This window comes from Mchenga conophoros, linkage group LG15 (assembly GCF_057382185.1).
Source record: "Mchenga conophoros isolate Kocher_MC1m ecotype Shallow Benthic linkage group LG15, M_conophoros_male_GT1.1, whole genome shotgun sequence".
Taxonomy (NCBI): Eukaryota; Metazoa; Chordata; class Actinopteri; order Cichliformes; family Cichlidae; genus Mchenga; species Mchenga conophoros.
In genome coordinates this window covers 11,666,428-11,691,146 of record NC_140540.1, presented here as the reverse complement: position 1 = coordinate 11,691,146, position 24,719 = coordinate 11,666,428, and the positions used below count along the sequence as shown (strand labels likewise).

General features: G+C 42.9%; 1 protein-coding gene across 5 annotated transcripts in view; it reads left to right on the top strand.

The window, feature by feature from the left end:
• The first annotated feature begins 12,219 nt into the window (after nucleotides 1-12,219).
• Nucleotides 12,220-24,719, top strand: part of stxbp5a (syntaxin binding protein 5a (tomosyn)) — a 106,555-nt gene continuing 94,055 nt past the window's right edge. For 3 of the 5 annotated variants that reach the window (XM_085246003.1, XM_085246004.1, XM_085246002.1), the window contains exons 1-3: nucleotides 12,220-12,521; nucleotides 12,643-12,787; nucleotides 14,910-15,007. In XM_085246003.1, the coding sequence (XP_085102129.1) occupies nucleotides 12,650-12,787; nucleotides 14,910-15,007 (236 nt within the window). In that variant the 5' untranslated portion in view covers nucleotides 12,220-12,521; nucleotides 12,643-12,649. The remainder of the gene's footprint in view (nucleotides 12,522-12,642; nucleotides 12,788-14,909; nucleotides 15,008-24,719) is intronic. The other 2 variants (XM_085246006.1, XM_085246005.1) reach the window with 1 other exon arrangement.

Sequence of the window (24,719 nt, the reverse complement as noted above, 5' to 3'; positions counted from 1 at the left end):
TGTCATTGCACAGTCATACATACAACGACACGATACGACACATCACAATGCAACACAAACAACACAACACAGTAACTTAACTTAGTAATAAAAAATGAAGAATAAGGCTTGTAAAAGCTGTCCTTGAGTCTGTTTGTCTGGGACCTCAGCAGCCTGAACCTCCTGCCAGACGGCAGCAGCTTAAACACCTGGTGTCCTGGGTGTGTACAGTCCTGTAGGATGCTGCGTGCCCTCTTGAGACAGCGAGTGCTGTACAGGTCCTTCAGGTCCATTTTTCTGAGGATTCTCAGAAAGTGGAGACGCTGTTGGGCCTTTTTTTAAAACCGCAGAGATTTTAGAGCTCCATTGGAGGTCTGTGTCTATGTGCACACCCAGAAACTTGAAACTGGACACCCTTTCCACACACTCCCCGTTGATGCTGACAGGCTACAGCTCGGACTTCCTCCTTCTGAAGTCGACTACCAGTTCTTTTGTCTTGGTGGTATTGAGGTCCAGGTTGTTGTCCACACACCAATCTGACAGCCTGTGAACTTCAGCTCTGTACGCCGTCCCATCTCCCCCAGAGATGAGCCCCCAGAGATGATACAGTGGTATCATCTGCAAACTTAATGACTGCGTTGTCTGGGTGGGTTCTAACACAGTCATGTGTGTACAGTGTGTACAGTAGGGGACTCAGTACACAGCCTTGTGGAGAGCTGGTGTTAAGGCTGAGGGCTGAGCTAAGATGAGGCCCCACTCTAACTCTTTGTACACGGTCTGAGAGGAAGTCTCTGATCCAGGCGGCAGGTGGTAAGAAGGAAGTCCGATTTCCTGCAGTTTAACTATTAGTCTATCCGGGAGTATCGTATTGATATCGTATAAATTAAAAATTAGAAAAACTTGAAGGTCACATTGAGGATTCTTTTTGAGTGATAGTTTCTGTATTTAACTTAATTTTGAATTTAAATAAAAAACTATTTAACCACTTAATATGTCAAACATAATATGTCAAACAAACAAGCTTGCAAGGATCTTCCTTTTGCCTCCTTTGGCTTCACGGAGAAGCCAGTCTCACTTGCAATGTATGGCTGGGACCTTCTGGTGCCCAATATCTTTGATTATATTCCCCCAATCTTTAGTTTTCTTGAAGGTCACTATATTGACCGTACGACTCGATGCATAGTGGGTACAGTCAACCTCCCACAAGCTGAGTGGTACTGATTGATCGCTTGATTGATATATTCTTGCTGATACAGTCACATTGTGCAAGACAAAGCCAAGCACATAACAAAATGTAACACAGGTAGGTGGCAGATCTTTACTGCCACATGGCAACGATTGATTAACATCAAAGCTAAGTGAATGCACAGACTCAGAATGCTGCTGGTGTTTTGTTTTGCTTTTCTGTGGTCAAATATATCTAATATGGTAAAGTGCCCTTTATCTTAGTTTAGTATTTAGCATGCATGTAGTTCTGTGTACCTCAGAGTCGGCTGATCAGCTGAAAAATGAGAAGTTAAATTGGAAATGAAAAGGAAGAGGGTGCCATCTAGTGGACATTAATAAATTCTCATTACCATGCCTGCACTGTGCTGTCTCAAGATTGACAATAATAAATAGTTCAATTTTTTAGCTGCTGCATGGAGGAAATTATCATTATGCTACGCGTGTATATGTGCACATTCTAGACTGCGTGCATGTTTGTGGACCAGATAGCAGGAGGAGAAGAATTATATGTGCCTGCTTGTGTAGTATGTGTGTCCTGCAGCAATTTGCTCCTCTTCTGAGGCTTTTGTACTTTGCTGCTGAAAACCTATAGCATAAAATTCCTCTTTGCAAAAAATGAGTCCCTGTTATGGAGCTAAATTAGGCACATTCAGCATACGCATAACACTTTAGTTGAATTCATTTGTGTGTGTAGTCAAACATGCATACAGACTACAAATCTATCTAATATTCCACAAATATGCCTTGAGCACAGTGTTATTGCCATGCTATTTTATGTGTACAACTCATGCCGTGTTTTGTGTGTCTGTTCACTCTGTTGGGGTTCATTTAACCAATGACTGTTTCTACTCTCGCAACAGCATGACAAAGCTAATCCTGAAAGCCTCAATACTGGAACAGAACATTCCCTCTTGCACTGTTGCACCATTCTCACTTGCCCGATTCATTTTTTCCCTTCTAAAGCATTAGCTGTTATTTGACAGTTTCCATACATCTAAAGCCGACCTCGCTCTCCCTGCAGGGTGCTTGTGATACAGTGGTTGTCTGTCAGTGTATGTGTGTTGTATTATTCTGTTGTTAGAGAGATCAGCCATGACTCTAATTGACAGTGATGTGTGTGTATTAACAGAGAGGTGGTTTGTTAATTGGCAGCTGGTGGTTTGATGCAAATGTGTTGTGAGCAACAGGGGAACTCTAAAGTAACCTTGAAACCAAGGGGACAGACAGCCACTGTATATGAGTCTGTGTGTGTGTGTGTGTGTGTGTGTGTGTGTGTGTGTGTGTGTGTGTGTGAGAGAGAGAGAGAGAGGGAGAGAGAGAATGGGTGTGTGACTTCCACAAGTAATAAGAAAATATTTGATTCTTAAATGGACCCATATTGAGCGGTGTTGAAATGAACTAAATACACATTCCCGAGTGATGTGGAGGTGATGGTATTTTAATTCACTTTACATTTCAGAGGTAATAATTCAAGAATACCTTAATCAATTTCTTTGCTGTTGTTTTATGAATGACAAAAAGGGCATTTTGCACTTGCAGGATATCCTGTCTTTACTTGGTTGCCCTCTCGCTCTCTCTTTTTTTTCCTTTAGAAAAAAATCTTTACCAAACTTATTATTTCTAGTGACCATAGCCCACAATGGAAAAACTACTAATCTGTTTTTATCAACATCTTGTAGAGCAGTAAATCCAATTCACAGTCTTCAAATGACAAAATATGGCCTACCTAAAGTTAATGTAGACTCATCATGGGCATGAATGTCATAATAATAAGTGGTACTGAAGGTTCTACATGGTCTATTGCTTTGTTTTGTTTTTTTTGTTTGTTTGTTTTTTGCCTGTCCCATTTGGTTCTTCAGCAATCAGAATTTTTGTCTGAAGGCCAAGTAAGATACCCAACAGATTTACTTTACCGTGGTTCATCACGGCTTTGCCGTATTGGTCCATTTTATTGACCTTTGTTATTTTATTTTATTTTATTTTATTTATTACTGACAGGACAGACATAACTGGGGGATAGGAAAGGGAGGAAAAGAAAAACAGAGGGGAAGAGGGACAGTGAGAGAAGACATAGCCCCGCCCCCAGGGCATGAAGCATGCATGGAGGAGATCCAGGCCCCAGACATCCAGAGGCCCCCAGATCACAAGAGCCCAAGGAGAACCATTGGAGGGGCAACCGTGCCACCCTCCTGGAACGAGCTGAAGAGAGCCCCAGATGTGGGATCACCCAGGAGCCACAGTGCAGAAGCCAGAGGGGGCTGCAGTGACGAGCCTGCAGGCTCCGCTGGCAGCCACCCACGCCAGAGTGGTCCAAGCCCTGGGCCCAGAGGCCCGAGGGCCCCCAACACCCGGAAGGGGCCCGACTGAGCCACGGGCGCCTGGATCTGCCAAGCAGCCACTGAGAATGAGCCGGTGCATACCTGAGCGTCCAGCCCAGAACACCAATGCACTGGCAGCTGAGGGCATCAACCACCAGCAGGGAGTGTGGTGGGGGGAGATAGGTGATTTACTACGACTGGTAGTTTCTCTTTGCCAGAATAAAAAGGATTTGTTTGAGAGGAGAAGTTATAGGGGAGAATTAAAGATTTACACAAGTTGGGAAGGTCTTATGAAGGCATTTCTACGAGCATCACTGTCCACAGTGTAGAGACTTTTAGATCACCATTGACCAGAGGCTGCAGAACAATAAAGAAGACCCTGCTCCAAAATCAGCACCTTCAAGCTCAACTGAAAGCTAGAGCTACCCACATGGACAAGCCAAGTGCCTTCTGGGGAAAAGCTTTATGGCGATACAAGACAAAGATTGAGCTTTTTGTTCACAACGAGAAAATGTGTTGGGAGGAGTAAAGGTACCCAGACACAAATATACACTTCCAGCTTACACAGGGGTGCACACAGGGTCCTTTTAGCTTATTGACCCAACTTGCTGGAGCATTGTTTAGTTGTTGTTGCCCTCCTCCTGTGGGATTGAACATCTCTAGAGTTTCACACTCAGAGCCTGCCTTGCTGATAAAAGTCAGAGGAGCAAGGCTTCACAAGGAGAAGCTTGTGCTGTTATGGCTAAGCCACATTTCAGATGACAAAGAGCATCGGGCCAAGCCTTATGTTGACAGAAAGATATCACTGAAGGGCAAAAGGTTAGGGCTCACAGATTAGTGCCAATGTATTACTGCAGTAGCCTCACTCCCCCCTTGTAATTCTCGCTAATGCACACACAAGGGTAGCTCTGAATCCTTGACATTAGATCATTACAGTCATTTACTTTTCACTTACTCCAAGATCATCAATAACGTCCACCTTTTTAAACCTTAAATAACATAAAAATTTGACAATTTATATTAACAGAATTTGCTGTTTTGGACTCCATTGGGGATATACATCTATAATGTGAGTGTGTAAACAGATTTAGGTCCCCACAGCAGGAATACAACCTGCACTCCACACACACACTGTTCACAATCTATAGCCAGTGCTGGAGGCTGGATGGAACCACAGACTGCTGACCTGTTTGCAGCCTCATTCTTCTCACCTTGCTTTGGCTTCACTCTCTTTTCACTCTTCTGTGGCCAACTCGCCAACAATGATGTCTTTCTTTTCTGCCAAGGGAGAATGTGAAAATCAAATAACTGGTTGCTAGAATTTCTTAGAAAAAAAAAAAGAAACTGCAACACTTCACTTCAATATTCTTTTTTAGGTGTAGGGGACACAAGGTCATCATCACTGGAGAAAAACAGTAGCCGTCATCAGATTTGGGTGACAAGAGACCTGTGGAGGGAAATCCTAGGTAATAATGTGTTCTATTGTAAATGACACAGATTAGCTTTCTAATTGTATCCTCGTTATTTCCCTGTGGTCCTCACTTATCAATGTCTGGAAGGTCCTCCCTGCACTCCCAGTTAATACTTTGTAAAGATTAGTCTATTGTTTTTTGGAGGTCACACCAAGTCAATATTTAATCAAGGCTGTGGAACTGCAGGTTGAGGCAGATTGGATAAACTGTCCGTGGTCCATCTGTGTATACTTGAAGATTTGACAGTGACAGCAGAGATAGACTAGTCACCATTCAAAGCAATGGCTTGTGTTGACAGGTTACAGTAGAGCGAATGAAAGGATTAGGTGTGTAGGTGTACATGCGAATGTCCACACCTACTTTTCGTCAAGGTTTGCTTTGGTATCTTAGCTGCCCTCTGCGATTTAGGTCCCAACTATATTTCCTGACAGTTATACTAACTACTGCTGATATGTGGGAACTCCTTTGGGCACTGTTGTGTTTCAAAGTTGTACATGTCTATAGTTATTATAGAGAGGTCGGTGTGATTGTGAGAGTGCAGCTGATCTGTTTACCTAGCGTTTATTTCAAACATTCGGCCAAGATGCGGTTCTTTGTTTGCGTGCCACATACACGCATGGTCTGGAGCTACACGTCTGCGTAGTGCAGCACTGATCATGTTCGACATTTCAAAGCGCTGCCTTAGTTAAAGTGTTGATGAGACATAATCTATAGACAGTGTGATGAAAGGATACACACAATTTCCTTAAATAGCATAGCAGTGACTGCTTGAATCGCCACCTAATTGCCTCGTGTCTGAGAAGTTTTCATTAATTCAGCAAGGCGCACGCAGTTTACACAGTAAAGCCGAGAGGTGTCAGGTTGCCAATAAAACAGGAGTCTGAGTTTCATCCCACTTTATTGGATTGTGCAATACCCTTTGCCAATCACGGTGGATAATTGCGCAGCTTAATTTACCATCGGAGGCTACAAGATGAGAGGACTCCCCCCGTTAAGACGGCTCACCGCCACACAACTGTACTCCTCAAGGAAAGGAAATGTAACTTTCTTCAGAATCCGCTTTTGGCACTTATTAGCTCTTCTGAGCGTTGGATTTTTTTAATTTATTTGAACACATCAAGTTATAATTCCCTCCTGACATACACTCTCTTTATTAATGTGTGGATAAAGAGGACACAGCACCTCAGCGACACAGCCACGGTCATGATAAAGTGTAAATGATAAAGTGTGAATTGATTAGAGCTGGACCAATTGGGGCCAGCTGTGCAAGGGAGTCATCGATAACCTGCCTGTGCTTCACATTGATTATTGCTATCTCAGATAACAGGACAGAAGACCTCTGTCTCTCTCCCTCTCAAACAGAGAGACACACAAACTCTTGGCGCCTCTTCCCCCCCCCCTTATATTTATCTCTACATAGGGTATATGTAAGGGAAGATGGTAGCAATGGCTACATTCAAGTCCTTGTCTGATGTAATAGCTGTAAAGTCATGTTTGCCTTCTGTTGACTGACTTCACTGGACTGTGACCAGCATTAGTAGTTGGTCACACACACCGACTCAGTGAGTCAGGGACATGGATGTGAGGATAAAGAGCTGTTCACCTCTCGTGTCTCTTCAACCTCCAGACGACTGGCTCGAGTAAACTCAATTTTGGCCGAATTGGGCCAACTGCGGTTACTCAAAAATCTATTCTCTCAGATATTCTGTGTCACTGCACTGGTAACACTGGCAACACCCAGTGTATGCCATACCCTGTGCCTGTGTGCGTGTGTGTGTGTTAACGGTCAACCTATCACTTTGCCTGATTATCGGAGTTGATACCAGCTGTGCTGCCCCGAGTGGAGACAGGCTAATGTGTTACGTCTATCCTCTGAGCTGTTAGCACAAACATGACTGCGCGCGCACACGTACAATCACGCAAACCACAATCAGCAGTATGAGACATGTCTGACTCATTGAAGACACATAATCTCATGACCTTGAAGAGAAAACTGTAAAACACGTCTTGTTGTGTTCGCCTGCAGGAGACTTCTCTTCTCTTCTCTTGCTTTTGATCACAAGAACTATGAACATGATGGAGGCTTTATAGTGTTTTCAATCTCTCCACCTCCCATCTCCCGTCTTTTATCCTCTCATCCCTATTTATAAGTGTTATTGGTTGGAATGAAGTGTGTACATTTTGTTACCTTCCTCATGTAATGCGCCAACACGTGCGTTTGTGCGCTGAACATTTGTCGCTGAAACATCCTCCCATTTAGCCAGGCAGAAACAATCAAATGTTTTCTCAAGGGCATTTGCTCATTAAAGTCAATCCTTCTGGGACTGCTCTAGTGTATGTGTGTATCACGCGTGGCTTTGTTAGCTAGATAGCTTCCCTCTTAGCTTTCCTGACTACTGAGCGGTGAGTTTGGCATTCTCATTGCCAAAAACTGTTGTGAGCTTTGTCTGCTGGTTCCTTTCAGTCACAAGCTCCCAGCGTTATGTGTGTGTGAGTTACGTAAAGGCTTTGTGTAATGATGTTGTACGTCTTGTCATTTGTCAGAGTGCTTGTATAAGGAAACAGTGGTTGAATGCTGCAGGGAGGGTTTGGGTCATAAGCATTAAACTCAGGTGTGCTATGATTCGCTTGATTAACTACAGCTGTCAGTGAGGGCAGAGGGTGCTGTCCCTCCAGTCCTTCTGCATGACAGGCAGACGCCTCAACTCTCTGCAACCTGATATTGTCCCCTGCCTCCCTCTGGGTTTTTCACTTTTGCCAGACAGCACAGGGACTTTGTTGGTATAAGGGTCATATAGGGCTTACTGTGATGCTGAGCTCTGAAACGGCATATTGTGGTGCTAGGGAAGGCTCATCCTTGCTCATGTGACAAGGTGCATCCCTGTTAGGTCAGTACAATTATAAGGGGCTGAAATCCACTTGAGGTATTCTATGTGTAAAGAGACTTACTTTTAGGGCATATGTGTATTATTTGAGGATAAAGTACACATATTGATACATAATCAGAATGGTTAAGCCTTTTTTTACAGGATCGCAGCAGCATTATGCAGATAGATGTATGTATGTAGGATAAAAATGCGTATTTATCATCTTTATCCAAACATCTGTGTAATATATGCAAATTTGCATGCTGAGGTGGATTTTTTTCCAATTTTCTTTGTAATCTGCTGTCCAGCAACATGTTTTACAACTGGGTATGTGTAAATTAGAGGCATAAAATATGTATTTTGAGTCTAAGATTTGTTTCTTCAGAACTGCTGAAAATAGATATCAGTGCTGATCATCTCTGATCTGGAATGAGCAGCGAATAGGCTCAGAGTCTGTGTGTGTATAACAGCTCAGTTTGCATATATATAGCTGGGTCAGCAGCATTAGATGGTTTTTCGCAGATAATGGAGGGACCACTGAAGCAAGAAGCTGTGCTCTGCTGTAATTGGCCCACGTGCAGTTCTCTTCCTGGGTATCGTTCATGAAGAGCGCATAGATACAAATTTAGGCTTAATCAGTGTACATGCAGCCAAATACATGAAACGGCCATAAAAAGTATGCCCGTTGTATGGATGTCATCACGTTCCCCACTAATGCATGTTTGTCCAGAAACTGGGGTGAGTTTCTTGACTTAAGCTGACAGATCCAGTGCCTCCTTCCCTCTTTTTCTTCTGGTCCGCTCTTCTTTTCTTTTTTTTACCTTAGCTGCAGTCTTGTCTCAAGGGACACAACATTCACAACTTGGGTTATTGCAGTCCAAGCTTTGCAGTTTTTTTGTTTGGTTTTTTGCATACTGTCATTACTCCCAGGGAAACACTTTCTTGGCATTACTTTTTTTCACTTTTTTTTTTTTTTTACTACGCCTCTATGTTTCTTCATGATACAGTTCTAGGAGAAAATATTTCAAATATGGGGACATTTCAATACATTGATAACAAGTAGTGGCAAGTGCCTAGTAGAGAACCATGATTGGCTGGTACATGCATGTCTAAAACAAAAATGTGACATGTACACTTATTTTTTAATTCTTTTTAATTTACATTAACCTCCTAAGACCCGAACTCTTCCACGGCATGCATTTTTTATTTCTCTTTGATATTTGGGCATATTGGGGCCTGATGAATGTAAAAACAAAGAATTACCAGATTTTTATTTTTTTTTACCTTATTTTGGTTTTTAAAAAAAATAAGAGCCACATATGAGGATATTTGTTTAAAATTTTGATAGAACAGTAGCAGTACAACGTCCTCGTAAGTGGATGTCAGGTCCTAGGAGAGCAAAATTGAGTATTTTGGTCTAAATAACCCAAAATGTGATGTCCACATATGTGGACGCCAGATCCTAGGAGGTTAAATAAACTTTGAAACATTCTTTTCTTGCAAATTAATGACTGTGTACCCTATTCACCTCCGGTCTTACAGGAAGTTCTTAAGGTAAGAAGTCCTTAATGGCCCAAAAGAATGGACATAGTAGGAAAACCTGTTTCAGACTTTGCAGAAATCAAAAGAAATCATCAAGAAAAACCATATTAGCAACTATTACTGTATATCTTAAATGTTACATGGGATTATAAATCCCGTGAATCCTGCTTTATTTACATTTTGACTCCTAAAAAGTCCTCGCACACTGCGCTGCCTCGGTAGCCTTAACAAAGAGCACAAAGCACTTTAAATACAACACGCACACAAACACACATGGCGTAGCCAGATGAATGGCCAGGCTACAACACAATGGTGCCAAATTAAATCACTGATGTCAGTGTCACCATGTGAGCCCAACAACACACACTCACACGCATGCAAGCATCACCTAATAAGGACCTCTTTGTTTGGCGGCATAATGTATTCTGGATCAGGAGATATCGGTTGGGGTTGGAAGGTCTGCACGGTCAATTTCAGTTCATTATGCAAATCAGCGTGGCAACAATTGTTCTCGAGCCAACTTGATATGATTGCTGATTTCATAATTTGCTCCCTCTCCCTTTGGTCCTCTTCAGATGTTTTTGATTCGTTTTGTTCAGCAGCGCCTTCATTTCCTCGATGCATCCTTTACATCAAACCAAGCTCACTCAAAGGACTGCTTACGTAAAAGCACATATAGACCAGCTCATTATATCAGCTTTGATTACAATATGCTGTTGCAGGAGTCGCAGAAATGCATTCCCCCCCCCCCCCCTCACTTTCTCCACTTTAGGACAGAAATGGCATCAGGTGCTAGCGAGCGCAGACACACAGCTATTACTTCCACTGCTGCACACATGCTGCTCGAGGGCACCTGTCTAAGATGAGAGTGTTAGCAAACAACCCAAACAGGTGGCAACATTTGTGTCACTCAAGCATGAGCTTGTCAAGGCTCGTGCTTCATCTGTGACCTTACATACACAGCTGTACCAGGGTGCTGCACTCAACTCACTTCAGTGCTCAGGAGAATCGTACCTGGTGCTAAAGTTGTGTGAGCGTTAGATCTCGATAGCAGCTGCTCCTGGTAGACTACAGACTGCGCAAGGTACCGAATAGGTATGATCACGGGACTCTGTGAAGTGACTGTGTTTATGTGGAGACATATTTTATATGTTATTACTCTTTAAGGGCAACTGTGAGCTCATGAATCAAGCCTTGGCTAATCTAGGTGTGAGGTGAAAAAGGTTTACAGAAGTGTATAAAAACAGTATTTTTTTATCCTGTCTTCCTCCCTTCACCCCCAACTGGTCACAACAGATAACTGCCCTTCCCTTTGCTTTGTTCTGCTAGAAGTTTCTTCCTGTTAAAAGGGAGTTTTCCCTTCCCACCGTCACCAACTGCTTGCTCAAAGGGGGTGCACTTGATTGTTGCTGTTTTCTCTGTATTACTGTAGGGTCTTTATCTTACAACATAAAGCACTTTGAGGTGACTTATGTTTTGATTTGGTGCTATTGAAATAAAACTGAATTGGATTGACTATCTAAATACTGTTTGCACACATCTCAAATCTTTGGTGCCCTTGTACTGGTAGATTTGAAGGGTCAGAGTCCAGCTCTTCAATACTCACCAGTCTATTCTAAGTCTGATACACACAAGGTATTAACAATCATATGTCACGGACTCTGCATATCTTAAATCTTTGGAGGATCTCCATGCTTTGGTGGTGGGACATACACCCTCCATAGTTCAAAGCTTTCAACCGTCTGGCATGCTATCCCTCAATATATCCACTAGATGGCAAATATGAAAGTTCTTTCAGAAAAAGTATGTGGAACAGCTAAAGTCAGAGCCCCTCTTTTGTTGCTGACTCATGTGAATGTTAGTCTCAAATCTATAAAGACAGCAAACACACATTAGAGTGTTAATTCCTTTAAAATAAGTAGGATTAAACATTTGTATGTGTTCAACATCTAATCTTAAACAGAATGATAAAGATTAGATCTATTGTGTTGAGAGACATACATGCCATACGGTTCCAGACATTTCCAAACTCCTTCCTTTTCATCAGCTTTGGACTATGAAGTCTTGCTCTTGCGTTGTAGCCGTGGAACTCGGTTGAGCGCGTAAACTTCCACTAGGATGGACACAGTCATTGCTATGGATACTGATAGACGCATTTGCTTGCTCAGCTGTTGGGCTACTTAACGTGGCTCCCTCTCTGCAAACGCTCCTTGCAGCATTCGCCAAAAAATAAATAAATAATGAAATCAAACAGCACAGGGAGCGCAATAACGTCTTTAAAAAGCAGGAAAAAGAAATCCTAAAAAATTAAATATAGATTGAAAGTGGATGATTTTGTCCTTCATGTTATCATTTTTCTCCAAGCCCCCCAAAAACTGTTCAAAATGCAGCTCTAATATTGTTGTGACTGTCTTTTATTGCTGAGCCTGGCACAACCATTTCTTTCGCTTAAAAAAAACAACTGATTTCCACATCCATCATCTGTTGTGCGTGACCCTTAATATGGCGAATCTTCCACGCAAGCACATAAAAAGAGGCGGAGAGGTTAAGGCAAGGGTGTATTGGAAATAATGGCACTGAGCCCCGGTTTGTTTGCTCGTCTGTCTCCACACAGACTCTCTCAACGCTGCTGCATCCCAGGCTCACCAGCATCACCAGGTGCAGTGGAGCAAAACCTACTATACGTGCGTGACAGGGAGGGGAGGGAGGGGGCGTTGTCGCTGGGGCCGATGAAACAAGAGGGAGAGAGCGAGAGAGAGAGAGAGAGAGAGAGAGGGGGGGTTGGCAAGGTGGCGGGATTTGTGTTGAAGCCTGTTCTGTCAGACATGCGCAAGAGCGTCAGCAGCAGCAGCAGCAGCATCACCACCACCGCCGCCGCGCTGCGTTTCCGCCTTGGCTGAGCGGCGCACACAGTCGAGAGGGGAGGGGAGGGACGCCGAGAGGAAGAACGGAGACGCAGTGGGGCACAGCACGGACTCCAAGGAGCAAATTACACCGACGCACCAGCACCCCCACCGCCCCCTCTCCAGAAACACCTCAAGCGGCGACCTGACCTGTGCGGTGCGCGCGTTGAGCTTTCCAGCATGGAGACTGCGATAAATAATAAGCACTAAAATGTAAGAGCCACAGGGGGGAACAGAGCGCACGCGTGTGTGTGAGAAAAATAAAGTGGCCATTCCCTTTATCTTTTTTTAAAATCATTATTATTGCGGGTGATTTCAATTCTGTGTTCTGCAGTCTGAAAATGAAGAAGTTCAACATCAGGAAGGTGCTGGACGGTTTAAAAGAGGTGTCCTCCTCCACGCCGTCTGTCCAAGTGGGGCCACAAGAGAACCATCTCATCCAGGAGACCCTCCAGTCCGAGCATTTCCAGCTCTGCAAGGTGGGCGAGACTGGAGATTTTTCTTCTTTTTTTTCCAATCATACAGCTGTTTGCGTATTGGCTTTTAGCGCTAATGATATTTATTGCAGGCAATGTTTTGCACTTATCCCATCTCAGAACACGGATGGTGCAAGTGGAGCTCCACGGAATTATTTATTAGCCGCAAAGCGTTTTACACTGCAGTCTTCTTCTAAACTACAACAAGCACGTGCTCATTAAAGATTTAATGAACATTTGGCGAGCAGCCTGTCCATTTCAGAAAGATCACATCCTATGCGCATAAACAGTGCAACATAGGCAGCTACGATGCGCATGCTGTTTGGCGAGTGCGCTGCACCGACCAGCTGCAAGTTTCTATTCGATTGTTTATGTTTTTGTTAAGTAATGTACTTCGAGCTTTTTTAAAATCATCGAGCAACACGGGGTATGGTAGGGTTAGGGTTGCGCCAGTGTACTCTGTGAAAATCCCGGACTTTTCTGCATGTGCGCATGGCATGAACTGTCATATCGAGGGGTTGGGCTGAACTGATCCCCTCTTGCATAATCTGTTGGTTTGGATTAGTAAAACATTGGTTTGTGATTGATGTGCGTGTGTAAGCGAACGTGTGGCACTGTGCGTGTTGTCTTTTCCACGCAGTGTCTCTCCGCACCCCCCCTCCGTTCGGTCTCCCTCATCCACACCTAAACACAGACCACTTTATCCCCAGATCATTGGGGACTGATGGCGCCTGAAGTGAGTACAGGCCTGCTTGGGAGATTAAAAAAGGCTCTCCCTCCTCTGTCTGTATTGACCACAGTAGTAGATGGGATAATTGGGATAATACCCGTCCAGTTTACATGACGTGCATGCTACTGTTAAGTCAATTCAGAGTTTCCTCAGCAGCTTTTCTAATTGCCCTTTTAATAGACCCCACTGTGTGCTTCTCATTGATTTCCCAACATATTTAAATTGTGTGCTTGTGAAGCTTTTTTGCTTATTCCACCTAATGTTTTTGATATATTTGAAATCATCTATGTGTGATATCCTTCGTTATGTCTGGTTGCTGGAAAAACATGACACTGCCATTGATTTGCTTTAGCATATTTGCACCATGAAGTCTTTTCTTGTGTGTTAAAAGACTTTTTGTCCTCGTGTATTTTAGTAGTCACATAACAGAGGTGCAAATCCAGAGAGATTAACATCAGTAAGAAGTGTTACGTTGAGAGCGCGTGAAGTAAACACGGGAAAATAATCTAGAATCATGTCAACATACCCGAGGGCTTTGGGGACGTTGGGGTTTGGTGACTAGACAGACCAGCTTAAAGACTGCAGGTTTTATAGCCACGGCAGCCTAAATATGTCTGTCAACAGCAAGACGTCTGATTGAAGTGCCTTTGAACAAGACTTCAGGCTCACTCTTGCACCTTTGCTGTCTGTCTGGACAGGATCTCTCTGTAATGTCTCTCTACGAGGAAGGCAGGTGTCTCTGCTGCACCGAGTGCTTCTTATGTAATGTACTTTAGCCTTCTGTCACTAAGCAAACAAATCCAACAGCCCACCGCCGGCTGACTGATGCCATAAAACTACCCTCACAGAAATGCACAGAGTGAACCAGGAACACCTTATAATGCGTCGCATACCGTAAAGAAGAAACAAAAGCTAATCATAACCTGATTCCTCCTTATCCATGTTTTTTTTTTCTCCATGTATTTTATTTCCAGACTTTAAGTGTTATCACGACTGCACGTGGGAGGCAGCGAGAGAAGGAAAACAACATAAAAAGAGGGAAATGAGAGAGAGATGAAATCTCAAATTAGGCCAGTGATTATAAACGGAACCAAAAAAGCGAGTCCAAATATCATACCTATCATTAAGAAAAGGATATCTGTGCACAGAAAGAGCATTTGTTCTATCTTTTTTTTTTTTTTTTTTAATATTCCCTTGTCTGCACAATTTCAGTTTTTATATTTCTTTCATAACACTCTTCGCATCCGTCTGGGCTATTTGTTTATCAAAGTCAGGTGTGTGGCATCCACTGACAAAACAACACCCCTGCTGTGAAATGCAAATTGATATTCTCTAACACATTTTCTTTTTCTTTCCCTTCTTTCTTCTTCTTCATTTTTCTACGTATCGCACCAGACTGTCCGTCATGGCTTCCCCTATCAGCCGTCGTCCATGGCTTTTGACCCTGTGCAGAAGATATTGGCCGTTGGCACCCAGAGTGGAGCTCTCAGATTGTATCCTTTTACTTGCCGCTGAGCCTCTATGAGCTGCTGTGGCCCGTGGCAGCTCCTTTGGGTAGGTGCATCCCTGTGAGGCAGCAGCAGGTAAGTGAACAGTCCCCTCAGCTGCTGTTGTCAGATGCTCCTGTATGTTGGCTGGTTTTCAGTATCTTAGAGGGATTTTGGAAAGGTGGGTTTCTTGGGTTTGCGAGCTTCAGTGTTTGATTTCTCTTCAACTTAAAGTCCAACATCCAGATATTATCCCAAGGCGAGACAATGCATAAAATATAGACCACATTTACCTTCACTGAATTTCACAGTTTAGCTGTTTTTTAGACCTTGACCGTGCTACATTCTTGCACCCTTGTGCCGAATGCTATGGTAAATGGTAAATGGCCTGTATTTATATAGCGCTTTTACTAGTCCCTAAGGACCCCAAAGCGCTTTACACATCCAGTCATCCACCCATTCACACACACATTCACACACTGGTGATGGCAAGCTACATTGTAGCCACAGCCACCCTGGGGCGCACTGACAGAGGCGAGGCTGCCGGACACTGGCGCCACCGGGCCCTCTGACCACCACCAGTAGGCAACGGGTGAAGTGTCTTGCCCAAGGACACAACGACCGAGACTGTCCGAGCCGGGGCTCGAACCGGCAACCTTCCGATTACAAGGCGAACTCCTAACTCTTGAGCCACGATGCTAAATCAAAGCAAAGCCCACACAGACCCTACATATTGAAATACGTGTTGCCGTTCGGCTGTGTTAGCTCGCATCGGCTTTCTTGCAATATGAGGACGTTAACACAAACAGGGACAACAGCTTGCGATGAAATGGCACCACGGGGAGTCATATAACTTCAGAGAACGCCCGCGAACTTGCCTGTGTGAGGCCGCTTTTACAGGTCCTCTGTGTGTTCTCCTGCCTGTCCGACAACCTTTGCCAGCTCATTACGGTGTGATTAAGAGCGGTCCGCCTGGCTGTCCTTCTTTCCCACCTGCTGGCAGGTATGGTTGTGACTCAGTCTCGTTCACCTTGCACTGGAAAAAAGGGAGGATGATGATGAGCATGAGAGTCTACTGAACCGTGTTTGCCAGATTTTTTTTTTTAAAAAGATGGGCAGCCTGTGTACCTTTTAAATGTTTTAAGACAGACTGAGTGAGATGGTAGGCACACCACATTTTAAAGCGATAACTGTATGTTCCTAAAGCTTTACAGATTCAAAATAAACCTTAACTGGACTAGAGCAGATTCGATCACTTGTATTAGTAGATACAAGTAGAAATTCCTGCTTTGGTAGGTGAACTATGTTAAGGGGGATAAGCTCAATAGGGCTTGTGTCTTGCTTTCTGGTACATTACCCATTACTTCCAAAGTAGGAAGAAGAAGTTTATAGCGAGTCAGCCTATACTCAGACTATACCGACTTTGGTCGAATGATCTTGTCAGATGTTTCCTGCTGGCTGTAATTGGTCACTTTGAAACTGAATGAACTGAGGGATCTCTTTTGTGTTTGAGTGATGTGGATCAGATAGAGTCTTATCAGAGTCAGTGGAAGGTGAATTGGGAGTCATCTATCTGCTCCTTGGTGTTGGTTCTCCTCCCCCGTTATTTTACTGTTTAGTCAGCCCTGTCTCTTTATCTGATGACAGCGACACCACTGTGGCGCAGATGCAGGCGGGGTAGTTCGAGCTTTCGCGATTCATAAATTGTGCAGTGCTGAACTGCCGGATGTGGGTCTTGTGGCAGGTTGTGATTTCGTTGAAGTTTTGGCTGGTTGCAGGTTTTGGAAAGGCATCTAGGGATTCCCTGTGCTGATACACATGGTCACATCTAAGCCCTGGCGGGCCATGAGAGGCTTCTCATGGATATCGACGTCTGTGTGAGTGTGTGTATATGTGTGTTTGTTTGCCTGGTTGGCCTGCCAGGACATTTGGCTGCACCCCTCTTCCATGAAGGATTACAGGAAGTGGCAGATCAAGGGCCTCAGCCTGGCAACGTGGCAAAGCACTGAAAATTACAGCACAAACGGGAGGCGTGCACTGATGTGTACACATGTGCGATACATGTCGGTGTTTGTGTTCTCTGAGGATATGTCTCATCCCTGTAGACATAAAGCCAATCATTTCTGTGGTCCCCCAAAACTGCCTCGTATTGGCTGCTCACCACTCACTCTGCCTCTGGCTTCAGTGTCCACTTGGGAAGATGACAATGTCCCTTTGGTGTTATCTGGAGGAGGGAAAGACGGGAAATAGAGAAAGAGCTTGGCTGGTGAGCCCGTGGAAAGAACAGGCCAATAAACCAGGAAGAGCAGAGAGAGAGGGGGAATAGCTAGGGAAGAGTGAGAGAGGCAGGCTATCCCTTTTTTTCAAGATCTAATGGCCAAGAATAGAATCCTTATTGATCTGTGTGTGGTAATGCAGTGAGACAGATATGCCCAAGTGCACACACAGAGACACACACTCAATTGTTTTCTGCACAGTATCAACAGCAAAAAGAAGTCATAAGCATTTAAAAAAAACAACGGAATTTGCTGTGCAAGCAGTCACCCCACATTAGCTATCCTTTGGATTAGCTGTGTATTTTCAAAAATAAGCAAGATTGCAAAATGCTGAATTAATAAAGCAGTTTTTTTAGTGGTTTTAGTGATGAGACAGTGTTTCTGATGAAGGTGGAGGAGCAAAAAAAAAAAGAAAGCTTCCCTTGTTTCCTATGCCCTTTATTTCTTGGCCAAATACTTTCTGATGACGCTACTTTTCAATGAACACTGCAGAGGCCCTTTTAGTGTTTACCAGGAGGTTAACCACAAGGCCATCAACATAAGACAAAAAGATGAGAAGATTAGCTTTTCACCGGACTAAAAAAAACACTGTTGCAATCTTGGCTTCCAGCATTCATAAAAATGAAAAGGTTAAAAGATAAAACGAGCATTTAGCTTGAAACTAGGGCTGCTCGATTATGGCAAAAATGATAATCACGATTATTTTCACTGAAATTGAGATCACGATTATTTGACGATATTTATTTAACCCTTTAAGACCTACCATAGAACCAAGTCCGCCAGAGCTTATATTATTTTTTTTGTACATGCTGTAGTGCCATTTGTGGGAGCATTTCAAGTTGCTATACATCAATACAACTGTTATAGCCCATATTTTAATAATATGTATGCATTAAGTCCATAGTAACTACATTAATTGCAAACAAGTGCAATAAACTACAAAAAAATTGAAAATCGTTTTTGTTTTGTTTACATATATTTCTACTTGGAGAAATTTAAGAGGTTTATCCCTCAAAACTTTAAATACAAAAAAGTTGCAAAAAATAGTTTACAACAACAGGAAATTTATTTTGAGTGTCTTCATAGTTTTATTTTGGAGATACAGCAATTTTTATATACTGCAGGAAAAACAAAAAAAACAATCCTATGATGCAAATTTGCAAAGAAAACAGCACGTGCATCAAAATAAACTATTTCCAGCTGTGCAATTTGAGTTCTAAGCATCCCAGCAACTATTCAGAAAAGTATAGAGTCAAACATGACTTATAAAAACACTAGTATAAGTATAGTATAGTATAGTTTTTTACTTAAGGCCTACAAGTAAAAAACTACATTTTCCGCAAAAATGACATCACTTCCGGTTTCGGGCAGGAAATGCGATAGTTCGAGTTGACGTCTTTTTCAAAGTGGGAAGTGTTAGGAACAGCTGATGGATCGGCAAAGCGTGTTTCTGGAATATTATGTTTTTGTTCCTGCAAGCGCTTTTTATGCAATTTTTGCAAAGCTTTATGTGGAAGGAAACCGTGACCGAGGACAAGCTGATGGCATAAGATGTAAGTACAACTCCTCCGGTTTCATAATGCAAAACAAATTATTGCGCTAGCTTAGCGGTTCAGGTTCTACAGGGATTTAAAAATAGTTACGCAAAACGGAGTGTGCTGCTCTGACCGGCTTTAAAGGGTTAACAATAACAATGTATTGAATAATGACTTTAAAAAATAATATAAAATAGTGTGCAAATACTGATAACAGTGCAAATGTTTGCAATATAAGAAATAAATGAAAAATGTAAACATCTATGTTTAGTCAACTTTGCAGTGTTGCTCTGTGGTGCAGCTACTACATCGTAGCAAAGTTTACACACTGTCTACTTGATCCACGTCTGACTCCGCCAACCCATAATGTTTCCACACCACTGAAGTTTTTTTTTTTTTAACCTCTTTTCAACCAACGGCAGTCACTCTCCTCTCCAAATAACTTCTGCTTAGCTTTCCGAGCTTCCCTCGGGTCCTCTTAATTGTTGTGACGCGTGTTCGAAATGGAGAGCGGTGCGCTTGACTTACCACACGGAGCAGCGCGAGAGTAAAGCATGAGGGAGGGGCTAATAATCGGCTCAGTCATTTTTAATGATCGTTGAAAGCCCAGATCGTAATCGTGATTAAAATTCGATTAATTGAGCAGCCCTACTTGAAACCATTCTGCAATGATGCTCTTGCTTCTTCCTCCACACCTCTTTTTAATGTGATGCTGTGGATCAACATGAAGGGTAAAAGTAAAAAGAGGATTGTGTTAAATAATAGTAGTGTCAGTACTGAGAGTAATGCTAGTTTTTGCCTTAATTAAACCGCATGTGCCAGCCGAGCTCCATCATACGAGTCTTGTATAGCGCTTTTCTGCTCTACTTGAATACTCAAAGCACTTTATACAGCATGTCTCATTCAGCCATCCACACACACATTCGCACAAGCACTTTTTTATATGTCTAAGTGCTCTCCGTATAACATTCACACTCAGGAGCAACTTGGGCTTCAGTAACTTGTTCACTATCATCAGGATACTTTGGCATACCAAAGACAAAACTAACACTAACCAAGCGTGCAGTTAATACCTGCTATACTTCTCTTAGAAGCTGTTAGCCTTTATTGTAATAGACCAGTTGTAGACAGGAAAACTGGGAGAAGGACCAGGGGTAGGGCTTTGGAGCGGATTCAAACGCAGTGCTTAACCCATTAAAGTCTTTACATTAAAAAGTGCTATATCCTGCATAATAATTCAGTTCCAATTCAATTTTATTTATATAGCGCCAAATCACAACAGTCGCCTCAAGGTGCTTTATATTGTAATGTAGACCCTACAAAAATACATACAGAGAAAAAACACAACAATCATATGACCTCCTATGAGCAAGCACTTTGGCGACAGTGGGAAGGAAAAACTCCCTTTTAACAGGAAGAAACCTCCAGCAGAACCAGGCTCAGGGAGGGGCGGGGCCATCTGCTCCGACTGGTTGGGGTGAGAGAAGTAGTCGATATATGAGATTGCAGGCGTATGATAAGCATGGGACAAGTGACATCAACACATGGATCAGTTACCCGTAGTTTAGGATCTCCAACTTCAGTATATTGGAGTAATCAAGTACAATCTAAAATGTGTCAAACTGTCAACAACTGTGAAAATCTTTTGCTCATTTTTGGTCAGATATTTTCTATGCTGTGTCAGCAAGAACGTGTAATACTGAACACGATTTTAATCAGACATTGTTTTTGCGCATCAAAGCAACAGTATATAGAAACTGAGTGTCCGGCTGACAGAAAACATTTACAGTTTTGGAATGTGATAACACTGGAACCAGAGTCATCTGTATGTATTTCAATTTCTGGGTGGTCTGCAGCAAATGTGTTTAACACTGTGGCAGCATCACCTCCCCAGAGAGATCGCTCTTTACTAATGGTGGCCAGGAGAAATGGCAGCGCTATAACTCAGAGACTCCCTGTGAGCCATCAATAGATCAAATTGTCAGTCCATGCTCCGCCAGATTATCTCATCGACAAACGCAGGACATCATAGGCCTCACACGTCCAAATGGAGGCACACAGGCACACACACAGAAGCGCGTGCGCTCATCCCCAGAATTATTATTTCAGAATAGCTGTCCGGAGGTGGCTGAGGTAACATGCAGTTGTGCCTCTGCACATATGCACACGCACGATGATAGATGATTTGTACAGATGTTAATGGATGCGGATGCAAATAATGTGTGACGTGCACAAAAGGGCAAACATTTGTATATGCGAGCAGACTCTGGTGGATGCAGAAACGGCACGTGCATGCATGCACGCATGCAGATTCTGATTCAATGAGTGAGTGTGCTACCCTTCAACGTTTGCCCACAGTCACTTGAAAATCTTGCTGAGACGTGATCTTAATGACACAGATTGTTTTTACTTAGCAATACAAGCGTGAATTTAATTGGTATAATATGCACCAAAGGAAGTGTTCAGTTGTAGCTCACAATCTCTACAGCGCTTCATCATATGTATGCGAGGGAAGTTCTTATTTTGATTAAACTCGCGATGAAACGTTATTAATATTTCCGTGTATTTCAATATATGTGAGACTCTCTTGGAGGATTCCAGTGATATAAGTTCTGGGTTATTATTATTATTGCTTTCATAGTACAGTTCGACTTTAACAAATAATTACAGTGATCCTCTGGCTACTTTTCTCTGCATAGCTGCACTATCTTTAGAGATGGAGGGAAAGCTAAAGCTTGTTTTCAGGTCACAGACCATTTATTCAGTTGTTTGGTGTTTTATCTGTTTTGTTAAAACTTTCTTTTCTTTGCTTTTTTGTGGTGTGATTTAGGTTCTTAATTGCAAGCAACTGAGTGTAGAAGGGAAATGCATATTTTATATATTGGTGACTTAAACATCAGTGTACGTATTTCTTCACATTTCATATAATCTGCTCTGGTGGAAAGGTTACTAAATTTACAAGTGTATAGTTTGTTTCCTTCTCAGTGGCTAGCTGGAGAGCTGGCAGTAGCATATGGGGGATGAAGGATTGTGGTTTGGTATCACAGAATATAAAGAGGGATTAGTATCTCATCCCAGCGGACCACATTTTACTTTTCACACAAGTAGAACAAGGACTGGGGGAGAGAAAGAAGAGAAAATCTGTTGAAATTAAGTCTTAAAACTGCCAGTCGATATAACCGTGTGATATAGTCAAAAAAAAAAAGTCTTGAAAGTTTAGCCCGTGGTAAGGTCACAAGGGAACTTCCAAGATGTGGCTTTCATGTCAGTTCTGTGCACATCAACTTTACACTATTACCGGAACAAAGAGGGCATGTGTTTGTGGCTGTGCGCTGTATTGAAGTGCTGTTAATCAAAGACCCCTTATGTACCAGGTTTGAATCTTTCATGCCCTCCCAAAGCACTCAGCGTCCTCTGTTCTATCGGTTCTTAGAAATGGAAAAAAATTTTGCTGCATCAGTACCGCAACAGTGTTTTTGCTGCTTCCCCCTGTCCAATATCCTGACAGCGTGTTCTGCTTAAGTCCTTTAGCCTTGACAGGCACCAAATGGGATCCGGGTTTAGGGTGATTAAAGTTGTGCTGCCATGTTGCTTCTCCTCAATAATTTAGTGTACATTTATCTCCAGCTCTTACTCCTCTTGCTCCTTGTCTCTCTGCTCTGTTAACTCCTGCCTTGTCAGGGATGATGAGTGTGTGTATGTCTGCGCATTAAAGAGAGGCATGTGGCTTTGATGGTTTAAACCGTTTGACCAGTTAACTAATGGAAAAGTGCACATCTAAAAGTAAAGTTCATCCAGACACACAGGCCTTCCTACTTACCATGACTCATCACATTTAAGGTGGGAACTTGAAGGACTGCTTAATAAGTGCTGTCTAGAAGCTTTTGACCAAAGGCACATTTTACATCTGCTGGTTGTTAATGCATGTGCACTTTTTCATTCTTTTGTCTGTACACTGCATGAAAAGAAACCAAGCTATAAGTAATGCACATGTACTGACTGTTTGATGCAGAGTAGCAATGCCTGAGAGGTCACCAACCTGTGCACTAATTATTCCCAACAGACGGGAGACAACGCTTGAGTGGCTCAATGAAAATACACAGTGTCACGTGGGCTGGAGAGAATAAATAGGTTTATATTTGAACACACGCACTCGGAGAGTGTACCTATTGTACTGGATGTTGACCGGCTTTATTCTGACTGCTTGTGGACAGGTGAAGCTACACTGTCTGTGTTAGCTGTAATTATTAACTGTAAGTAACCATGAAAAGATTGATTTTCTCTCGGACCACTTTAACATGGGTAGAAAGTCATACTAAGGTGAGCTTAGTGGTACTAAGCAAATCCCTATGTTAGCCTGAAGGAACCTTAGTTACCGTATAAGGTTAGCTAACATTTTCCAGGACAGTGGAGCAAACGCAGTAGGAAGTTTGGATTGACATTTTTAATCCTGCCTGCAAAACTTTAATTGATGTGGTCTAAGGAGCTTGGAAAGAAAAGCGTCTGGACTTCTTTAAGTTGCTTGAAGATGTTTCACCTCTCATCCGAGAAGCTTCTTCAGTTCTAAGGTCAAATGGTGTCTCAGATTTAAGCCCTGTGGGAGTGTCCCCCCAAGAGGTACAATGGATCCCCTATTGATCCTCTACCTAATCACACGAGCCAAGGTGTGACAACGGGTGTAGGTCACAATCAGCCGAGGTTTCGGGTGAGCTCATTGTTAAACCTAGCCCCACCCTATCATGTGATTTCCTGAAGTCAATGGCCCAGGATGTGAGTGGGTGTTAAGGCGTCTGGGAAGGGAAACCAAAAACTGGATTATTGATGGCAGACAGTTGGTGTCGTAAGCCACCGCCTCTGTGCAAAAATGGCCGTTCACAGTGGACATAGATGGACTCTTTCACTTCTCTTTCAAACCATCTGTCTTATCTGTCCGAAATGTGAACACTGGTATCCTCAAAAGAGTGACCTTTGTCCTTTAGATGCAGATAGACAGCCGAGTCTTGTCCCGTGGAGGTGGCTCTTCTATGTTGTGCCGTGCGTTTATGAAGTGGCTGTTTGGTCCCTCCCACAGGGCTTAAATCTGGGACTCCCCACCATTTGACTTTAGAACTGAAGAAGCTTCTTGGATGAGAGTCGAAACGTCTTCAAGCAACTTAAAGACGCTTTTCTTTCCAAGCTCCTTAGACTACGATGACCTGAATGACTGAGAACCTTCACAGACATCTAATTGAGGATGGACGAATATGGGTTTTCCTAAAAAGTGCTTTGAGTGCTCAGTCGATGGACTGTTGGAGTAGAAAAGAACTATATAAGTACCAGTCCATATGAGTTGCTGTATAAATTAGAGATGTATGTAGGAATTTTAAGGGCGTGGAAGCATGTCGGTATTTACCAACAGTTACAGTTTCCATGTTCAGTGAGATATTAAGAAAGGCATTTCAGGCCCTCACACTTTCCCTTTTTAGCTGTCTAATCAATTTGCTGCTCATTTATCGCTTCATTTAACTTCATTGTTGCTTTCATCCCATGTCTTAGCAATATTCTCAGTGATTGTAGTTCTATTATAACCAAAGCAGTGGCCAAAACTGTGAAAATATCACCCATTTTGTAACATACTGATAATCTTTGATCTGAGACGTGAGCTCCATTTTAACCACGCCACTCTTGATAACATACTCGCCGCTGTGCTGTTCGGCCTAGCGAGTGAGTGACAGTCAGAGCCCGCAGCTCTGTCGGAATGTTGTGATTTACGGCAGGATCTATTTCGCACAGCTGCATTTTCAGCATTGGCTGGGCCACTTGTGAGGATCATGTTCCTATTGTATTGATTTGCACTCGTGTAAGTCCTGGTCAATATTCTTCTCTTAATGTAACGGCATCCTTGCAACCAAGAGCTTTGACCACTGT